The sequence below is a fragment of the Fragaria vesca genome, linkage group LG7 (genome assembly GCF_000184155.1).
Source record: "Fragaria vesca subsp. vesca linkage group LG7, FraVesHawaii_1.0, whole genome shotgun sequence".
NCBI classification, from domain to species: domain Eukaryota; kingdom Viridiplantae; phylum Streptophyta; class Magnoliopsida; order Rosales; family Rosaceae; genus Fragaria; species Fragaria vesca.
This window is the reverse complement of record NC_020497.1, coordinates 9002516-9013092: the sequence shown is the minus strand read 5'-3', so window position 1 is coordinate 9013092 and position 10577 is coordinate 9002516. Positions and strand designations below refer to the sequence as shown.

General features: G+C 35.8%; 1 protein-coding gene across 1 annotated transcript; it reads right to left on the bottom strand.

Moving 5' to 3' along the window:
* Positions 1–8631: 8631 nt before the first annotated feature.
* On the bottom strand, positions 8632–10577 carry LOC101308720 (trihelix transcription factor GT-2-like). Its single transcript, XM_004308502.1, has 2 exons — positions 10129–10577; positions 8632–9484 (listed from the first exon to the last, which is right to left on the bottom strand). Exons 1-2 carry the CDS (start codon positions 10575–10577, stop codon positions 8632–8634), a joined length of 1302 nt encoding a protein of 433 aa, XP_004308550.1.

Genomic DNA, 10577 nt, shown 5'->3' with positions numbered 1-10577 from the left:
GCACATATCACAAAATAAAATATATATATATATACACACACACACACATAGTTTTTTTTTTTCCAACTCCAAAATCCTTGGTTGGGCTCAAGCCCTACCAACCCCTAAGCTAGCTTCGCGCGTGTGTAGATGTTCATATATACTATTTGTGTATGGCCTAGAGAAATCCTTACACATATTCAATGTTCCTTTCAAATCTTTAAACATGAAATTGATAACAAGATGAAGAATACATACCTCAACATGTGTGTTTGGGTAAAAAAGAAAATGATGGAATATATAATGAATAGAAGTTCATATAAGAATTAGATCGTTTCACATTCTAAACTTGAAAATCATGAACTTCTTAGGATGAAAAAGAAACAAATTAATCATCAAAACTTCCTCGACAAAATTTGTATTAACTATACTTCCATTTTTCCAAAATAAGTTTCCAATTTTAGTACTTTATTTGGCTCTGTATTTTCACTTTATTAATTTCTAAAAATAAATATCTTCACTTTATAAGTTTCCAAATTTAAGTTTTTTCGTTCTTAATAATTTAATTTTTTCTATATTATCACATCATTAGTTTCGAATATAAATTCTATGTTTTTAATTTGTTTATATATTCCTAATGTATTACACATGTCTATTTTAGTCATTTAACATACAAATAAAATCTTATTTGAATTGTCAAATGATAGGGATGTGTATCAAGTAATTAGAGGTGTGTATTTAAAACCACTCATACATATCACCCTCCTATAATTTTTTCATCCCACACAATAAAATTGTATAATTTTATTTATTACTTTTTGTATAATTTCAATACGTTATTCATAATTTATTAACATATAAATTCATTATTCATACTCAAAATACCTATTATAAATTTGAATAAACAGTCATTTCCACGTGGCGACCCAGAAACAGAAATCGTGGGTGGAAATTGCAACCCAAAATCACTGCCACGTGGCGACCCAGATCTCACCCATGACCCAGGCCTTCCCAACGAAGACCCAGAGGGTGGACTTGCTCTAACTAGATTATGTGTAATTTATGGTTGGAAAGCTACTGATGTCTAGTTTCCAAATCATTTTACGGTTCATCCATATATCTATTTTCTAGAAGAAGTTACGACTGTTTTAGTGCATAAAGGTCATGTTGCATGTAAATTTGATTTCAGCGCGAAATTATGTTTTGAGTTCTTACACAACCTTCTCCTTAACATCATACTGAAAAAGATAAGGTTTGAGGACAATGCGGCAAGATGTAGTTAATCATTGTCTAATGCCACATTTGATGATATATATGTTAAAGAGCATTGATATGCTATTGATATGCTAAGTTATCGAAACTTCCATGATTAATATAATTAAGAATCAGGGGGAGGTGCATACTTTAGGAAGAGTATCACATACATATCACTTTCAAAAGTGATTGGTGCATTGTTCTCTTTTTCCCTTCGACCAAGACTTTATTTTTATCACAGTGGTTTTAATTTGTTACTTGGCAATGTGTAATGAGGCAACATCGCATGCGTCATTTGCCTTAATCGCGACAAAGGGAGAGTTTTTAAGAAAAAGACACTTTGTGTGTGTCAGTTCCGACCTTACTAATTTATAGAGGTTTAACTGTATATGTATATTATATATATATAATGTTTTTTTTTTAAATAGTTAAGATCAGAGTGCTCGTTTATTTATTTGCATGTATCCTTTTCGGTTTGCACGTACTGCCATGGTATTATTTGCTATTTTGGTGGTATTATATGGGATCGGAAATTGATGGAAGAAATGAAATCGACCATCGTCATTCAGTTAGAGGGCTGATGATGCAGAAAAGTAACAAGACAGTTTTTACCGTTGGTGTTCCCCCCACCCCAGGCCTGGCTTTGGGTAGCGTATGCAACTTAATTTGTTACAGAACCCCAGCACGTTACCCATATGGTCTTTTTTTTTTTTCTTTTTTTTTTTTTTTTTGTTGAAACGTTACCTATATGTTAAAATCAACAAAACGATGAAACAAAGGATCGAGATCCATGCAATGGAATGATGTTGTCAGTGAGTAGCTTATGGCCACTGATACCTCCACTATTGAATTGTGAGAGAGTTTCTATTCTAAGGTACAATGTCCTTCTTCAATAGTGCACTATTATGTTTATGCCACTATTTTCTTCAATCTCAAATGGCTACGTTCTACTTTTTTTTTTTTTCTTTTTTTCCACAGACAATTATCAATGGAAGCACACTCACAGTTAATTCAACTCCCTTACGATGTTGAACATTCTACTAATTAAATTAACTAGACACTTGTTATCCTCCAAACTATTCAGTCTATTATCTAGCGGGAATGTGTTTTCCGACATGCATGTCTCGTACGTGTATGAGGATTCCGACTTACTTAGCTCGACACCTCCTGCTCAATGGAATTCGATCCATATATATTTTGGTTTGTTTGGCAGGTTTCAGTGTTGGCTTTCATCTCTTATATATGGGCTCGTCTTGCACTTATCACTAGTGGTTTTAGCTGGAGATCCTTGCATCAAATCAAATCCACTCGTTCTATCTTCATTTACCTATAGCTAGTTGTGAGTAGGTGGCCGTGTTCATACAACGATCTTATTTCAGTTAATTATTTGGTATGTGATTTCGGTGTCATTATTTGGTCGTGAACATGGATACTTGGTGAGGAACTTTAAGTCGGCGATGAGTGCTGGTTTCCCAAATTTCTCTTAGATTCGAACCAGCCCGTATAGGATGATAGAATCAAAATAAATAGAGATAATGTCCATTTACTACAAATTTTTGCACCTCACTTCCCATTCCAACAAATACTCTTGCTCATTCAAAGTAATCTTATCTAAAGTCTTAACAAACTATATTATTTTAATATTATTTTACTCTCACCCTTAAACATGTATAAACAGAGAAAATGAAAGAGAGATAAGACTTGGTCTGAACCTAACCGGACTCCGGTCACCGATTGCCAGAATTTCACTGGTCACCAAAATCTCGCCCGAATCTCGCCATACTTTATAAAATGTCAACGGAATTTCACCAAACCTTGCCGGAACCATGCCATACCCTGGCTTGAAGTTTTATTGAGGGTTAGTAATGTTGTTGAGGGGTAATAAACTCACTTGGGGTACAAAAAAAAAAAATCTATTAGAGGGCAATAGAATAAAATTTCACCAATAGATGTTTAAAAGAATTTATAGAAGGTAATAAACGTTTTGTTAGGGCCAAAAAATAATATTTTACTACCCCCTAGTAAAATAAAGATATCTCACTAGAACATCTATCTCCAAATGATTTTTATAAGGTAACAAACAATTTTTTTTTTTTTAAAAAAAGAAAGAAAAACTTGGAATTATAGTTACTCCATTAGGTCAATGCATGAATATCCGAGAATCACTCAAACACAAAGTAAAATGCTTAGTCCAAAATACATCTACGAATTGAAATAACAACCATAAAACTACATAAAAAAATTGGATATGATAACTGAAAAAGCAAATAACCTACTTCACTCTAGAGAAGTTTAAACTCTCAACGATTCAGGCTTAAGACCATATGGTGTACCTTTCATCGTATATAGAGAGAGTGCACACATATAGGGTTAGATAAGGATCTTTCCTAGTAGAACTATAAGAACCAAACTTCTTCTGCTTCCGAGGCCGTCTGCAGCTCGCCCGCCACCGAACTGGATGCCATGGAGTCAGAGGCTACTCCTTCTTTCTTCTTCTTATTCCTGCTGCCTCGTGGTCAGCCACGCTTCTTTGGGGACTTCCTTGTGTGAGAAATACCCAAGTTACCATCCAATCCCACTGAAAACCCTATCTCATTAGGGTTGAGAGCTATAGGCACCAAAGCTAGTGCATTCCTAGGGTGCTTGCCTTCCACCATATCATCTGCTTACCAGCACCGGATCTTGGATGGTGATGGATAAGTCAGAAATTCCCGGGTTGAGACATGCCTGTTCTCATTGGTTGTCGGAGAGAGGTGAGGCAAAGGCATGGAGATCGAAGCCTAGATGTTCCCTCTAAACACCATGATCGGTGTAGTCACCGTGGTAGTTGCAGTGATCACCGGATTTTCGGCCGCTACTGGTTCATGTGCTCAGGGGCATGGAAGGCTATCATGATTAATCATGGCGTGGGTTCAGCACCTTCCAAGCAACCTGTCATATTTGAACTTTACAGTAATAACCTCAATGGGTGAAACCATAATCCTTCTATCCAACCTTACTGGTTCATTCAGAGGAAGAGTGAGTCGAACCCGAACCAAACCCGGATTGCTGCTTAGGTTATCGACTTGCAGCACATGTCCAGTAGTCTCTCCGACCAACTTGCAATTGTTGATGTGGTTAGGGCTCTTAGAAGATTCTAGATATCAAGCTAGATCCAAACAAAATCGAGCTGTACCGCCATGATGTTTAAGAATCCATCATAGTCGTTGAGGAGGATCATCGCTCTTTGATAACCCCAAGGTCATCCTCTCTTAACCCATATCATGTCTCGTTCATTGGAGAAGTTGAAGAAGTATCGATCGCCTTTAGCTTGGACTTCTACTAGAGACGAAATTCGCCACATAGAGTGCACGACGCCCTTGAAGGAATCAAAAGGCATTGTCCTGGACGTGTTCAGTTTTCTGAAGAGGTAAAAGCGCAGCGCAACAAATCCTTTGTTCGGGCACCGATCGAAGATTTTCGAAATCCACAGGTTCCTCTTAGTTGTTGAGAGAGAGTTTGGAGATTAGTCGAGCAATCATTGATGCAGCAGAGGTTGTCATAGTCGCTGCCATAAGGAAGAGACGTCACATAACAACAAAAACCCTAGAAAACTCGATGAGAGAGAGGCGTAGGTTTAGGGCCGTGGTATATTTTTTAGGGAAAATACTCAAAAACAGGGTTTTTAAAACCCAATGCAATGAAAATCTTTTTCCTTACCCCATTCCAATGAATCTTATGAAAAATACAATTATACCCTCAACCAAACTAAATCTCTCTCCTTTTCCTCACCTCTTTTTTTTTTTTTTTTTTTTTTTTGAAATTAAGCTTAGTGGTAAATGGTAATATGCTACCTATTGAGGCGTAAAATTCCAGCTACAAGACTCAATTCATTCTTCAAGCTCATATCATGTGCTTTATGGCTAATTATGCCTGCAACTACCATGTGATTCACGTAGACCCAAGCTACGTTTGAGGCTTATACGAAGGGATGTGGAGTGGAAGGTAATGGATCCTACGAGACCCGTTGTTAAGACAAGGTACATATATAATTTTGGGGTTGGGAGCCAAAATTCAAGCTTTACGGAACCTAAGTCTCAACATGGGTTAGTGTAGAAATAAGAAGCAAGCCCAGCCAAGCCAAGCTTAAAGCCCACTAGAGCCACTCTCATTCTCAAAACCCATTAGGTGAAAAATATGACCTAAAGCCCATCAATCATCTTATCCTCAAATAAGAGACGTTTTGCTCAGAACGCTGCTGTGATTGGTATTCGACCAATTCTAGTAAGAATCCTCGAACTCATGGAAAAGCATCTCACCCATATCTTCTATAATCTTTCTTCAATTTCCAACTCTAATAAATCTTTGTGAGCACGATTCACCATAGCATAAATTACACTTAAAAGTCACAGCAGCATGAAACCAGCAGCCGCCCTAAACCTGTGCCACCGCCCCTATTCTCCCTAGCCTTTTACGGGTCTAACTCCATGGAGAAGACCGAGGTTGAATATTTAATTCAAGGTCCCTCATCCCCAAATAGAGAGCTCTTCCAAAATCATCGATCCTTAGTGATAACCCTCTCCGCCCAGCTCCATTATAAAAGCAAACTTGACATGTTGCTGCTGCAAAGGGACCTACAATAACCCAGATACCTTAAACAAGAGATCATGCTTCATCTCTACAAACCTAATGCCAATCCAAATTATCTTACCCACTACCCAAAATCATGCAATCTTCGTCTCTCCACTAAACTCTCAGGAATCTAGCTCCCACACCACATCCATCTATATGCCTCGTTCGTTCTCATGAAAGGAAAATCGTTGTTGTTACTATCAAGCAAATCGTTGTTATTATCATCAAGCTCATCACCACAAATTCGTTCTTGGTCTCTTTACAATGTCCAGTTCACTGATGTGTGAATATGGGAGTTGTGGCTGGAACAATACAACAACACTCTTTATTAGGCTTCTCGGCCTTTGAGATTTGCTGAGCCTAGTCACCGCTTACTCAGAAAAGAGGACGCTTATTTCACTACCGTACAGGCCAGGCCAAAAACGCCCTCAAGACTACGAGATCGATCTAAACTAACAGATAAGGTCCACTACATGAACATTTTAACTTAAAAACTACAATTTTGAAGTTAGAATTTTTTTAACATCAATATAAGTTCGATTAGCACGTGCATTACTTTAAACATAAATTATATTAACAATGAAAATCCAATAGCCAATATCTAAGACCCCATTTGGTATAGCTTCACTTTTTTTTTGTAAAAAAATAAAAAAAAAATTAGCTTCAATCTAAACTTTTAGATTTAATAGTGTTTAGTAAATTAAGAAAAATTAATTTTTAAAAAAAATTACAGGTCACTGGGAGCAGCTTTTAGAAGCAACATTGAGACTGCTTTTATTAGAAGCTGCTATAATTAAAAACACTAGAAATTCATATAATTTGTCTTGAGTTTTGACAGCACTTTTAAAACTAATATGAGAGCTTCTATTCATACCTCCAAAAATGACACTTGGACCTCCCTGCTAATTAACCTCTATTTTACTTTTATTAAAAGCTAAAATGGTATTTACACCTCCTTACTTTTTCTAAAATGCCCATTGTTCAATAAAGAGAAATTTTAAATACACACCCCTTACTTAATACACCACATATCAAGTTTTTCATTTCAGTATTATACTTAATACACATCCCAAACTGCCTAAAATACCCTTAATTTATGAAATATTTCATTATTTAATATAATTAATCTATATTTACTATTTGGTACCTCTTTTTACATATTATTTCGTCTAATTTTTGTTAAAATTTTTTTATTATCATTGTTCAATTTATAATCAAATGATTATTGTTATATCCCAACTCCAAATCATCAATACAAGTTTTTAAAATTCATAAGATAGTAGAAGTATAGAAGTACATTAGCTATTAAACATAGATATCTAGTTATTCGATAAAACATGTCATGATAAAGATGCAGTACTTAAGAATATGATATGCAAGATCAAACTAAAGTTGATACAGAATAAAAAAAAAATAAATAAAAAAAAAAAAAGACAACCCAAATGAATTGTGGAGAAGAGTTGGGGTTATAGGAGAAGACGTACTTTCAACGATTTTAGGGTAGAAGATGTTGAAAAGAATACTTCTAGCGCGTATTTTTTTTTTTAATTAAGTAGATGTTTGTTTTGGTCATTTAACTTACCTATAAAATCTTAATAGAAACATAAAATAATAGAGGTGTGTATTAAGATATTAGAGGTGTGTATTTAAAATTTCTCTTCAATAAAATAAAATAAAAACAAACCCCTTTTGAAGCTGAATTCAATTTGATCAAAAAGAAAATTTCAAAGATTTTTTAAACAAATTGACTGATTCATATTATAGATCTTGAATCTTATAGATAACAATCAATCTAGCCATTTCTTTACAGCTAGTTTCATTTTATTAAACCAAAGTTTTATCATCATCTTTTCTTCTTCTTTTTTTCTGGAGATACATCATATCATTGTATGTGAATCCAAGTTTATTTTTGTGTACCCGTATTTCGCATTCATATGAAATTGTGATCGATTTCATACCTAAATAAAATCTTAATCTATAGATTGTTTTTTTGTTGTTGAATGAAATCTTAATTTACACTTTTAAATGGGTATTGTCTGTGGAATAAGAAAAGTTTTTATGTGTCTTTATTAACAATTTGATGTGAATTGACAAAGTCAAGAAACATTTGGAAAAAAAGAGAGTTTCAAGTACCGATTTTAGAGGCATGAATAGAAGCTCTCAACTAATATTTACCAAACATAAAACTATTTTAATTCATAACTGATTACTTTCGCAGATTAGCAACAACAGTTTCACTAAGTAACATCAATACCAAACTAGCCCTAAGTCCCTTGTACAAAGAGAAAAGATGTTTCAATACTCTAAAATGTAGTACCGTAGGACGTTAAACCATTCACTAATGATACCATCAGAAACGAAGACAGAGCACACTGCATTAGGAGACGTATTAACTGCCCTCGTAATAGTAACAGTTCAACCTGTAATGTTATACCACGTTGTCAACTCCCGGAGAGCTTGAAAACATGTTTTTTTTTTTTTGGTCTGAAGGAGAGCTTGAAAACTTGGTAAGCAGAAACAATCTCTCAAGTTTGTCTCTCCCGGAGAGTGTTGGCCGGAATGGGTAAGAATTAAATAGAAAAAGCTAGAGTATCAAAATGAAACCAACAAAAAGAAGAAAAGAAAATTGCATCATCAGATCCAACACTTTCCAGAACAACACACTGTCATAAATCTACCATATTTAGGAATTCAAATATATTTCTACACTCAAATAATGTAATCAAAAGAGAGCTCAGTTACTTAACTTTTTCAGAACTACTGAACCAAGCTTGTACTGGTTCTTTATCACTTGCTGAGCTTCCCACCATACCTGTTCCACAGATTTTCTGCTTCGTTCGTGGGAATGTAAAGGGAGCTAGATTCCATATTCATATAATTAGAACTTGAAGGTACTAGGCCTCCACCCATCAGCTGCTGTCCTCCCGTGTTCTCATCCTTGGCCTTGTTGTTGTAACTGTTAGTTCCCATACCTCTAATTTTGCCTACAGCCTCCATTATTGAAGCATCTCGAGTTTCAACCCAAGCTCTCTCTTTAGCCCAGAATTCATCTACTTGTTGTTTAAACCGCTCCTCCTCTCGCTTCCTCCACTCTTCTTCTTTTGAAAACCTCTCCTCTTCTCTACCTTCAATAGTCTTCAACATCTTCTCCATCCAACCTTCTTGAGCCTTCATCACCTTCATCATTTGGGAATTCACGAACTCTTCCACATGTGCCTTCCAGGTCTTCTTCACACCCCTTGAACACCTTTGGTTCTCATTAGCTGAATTTGAAAGATCATCTCCATTGTTCTCCGAGGTGGAGGTTTCCATGTCAGTTGAATTGTTGGAGAAACTAAGGCTCTCAGCACCAAGCTTAACTTCTTGATATTCTTGATTATTAATAGCAGCAGTGGTGTGATTATAAAGAAGACTAGGGTTTAATGTACCAGTTAAATTGGTTTGATCTGAAGTTGAGCACAACGGATTGGTACTTCGGTCACCGTAGATCGCTTCAAGCTGACGAAAGAACCTGTAGTGCTTCCCATCTTGTCTCCCAGCTTTGCCTTCTTTGGTTTTCTTGTAGTACTTGTATAAATTCTCAAACTTCTCCTTGCATTTCTTCCCACTCCTCTGATATCCATGTTCTTCACTCATTATCCTACATAAACAAGTATATACAAGATCTGATCATCATGTAGAACTATTAATTTAAGCTTTAAGAGCCCACTAGCATTCCTTTATTAAATGGCACAATTAGATACTGATCGATATCATTATACTGTGTTAACATTTCTAATTCAAGCATTTCGATCATGTCAAATGCTTTTGGATTAAATAAATCAAAACATTCCTCCTTTACGTATAATGATATATATATATATATATATAGACACACACACCATTCTACGGATTTCATTATGGCCTTTATATATACAGAAACAAGTACAATAATGGACTGCCCTAATTTAGAAAGATGGTCCTTCACATTAAGCAATATAAGTCTTGGACCAGTCACTATTAGTTTAGCATACCAAAACCATATAAGAAAAGAATAAGAATACCTGGGTTTCCCAGTTAACAAATGATATGTCACTTTCAAGCACTAAACTCATAAGATGAAGAAAACACTAATAACTCATCCAAAAAGCCTGCCATATATCTCATCTGTCTAAGAAATCAGGAAGAAAAAAGAAGAAGCCAAAGAAAAACCCTAAGAGCCAAATATTATGACAAAGAAGAAGAAACTAAACACAAACAAGTTAAACCCAGAAAGAAAAAGTAGGAAGGAATAGAGTATTATACCTAGAAACCTCATCCCACAAGGGACCTTTCTGATTAGTCTCCTTGAACTTGGAATCGAGACTGGATCTAATCTCCAGAAGAGTAAGAGTTTCTTGCCTTGGCCATCTGCTGTTATTGCCGGCTGACCCATCATTCCCATTGATACTCCACCCATGCTGATGATTCATCAACTCTAACCCGCCATACAACGAACCAACTGATGAACCAGCAGTAGAACCATTCAGATTAGCAGCAACACTAGTGTTACTAATGATTGTGCTAAAACTAGGAGGAGCAGAAGCAGCAGAACCAAACTCAAACAATCCACGAGTATTAACCTCCTGACCTACAGCGACACTACTATTGGGGTTATAATTATTGAAAGGTCGTACTGAAAACGGGTCTGGGAATTGTACGAACTGCTGTGTTCTTGAGGCCATCAGTTGCCGGAGGTCTGGATAATCATCCAT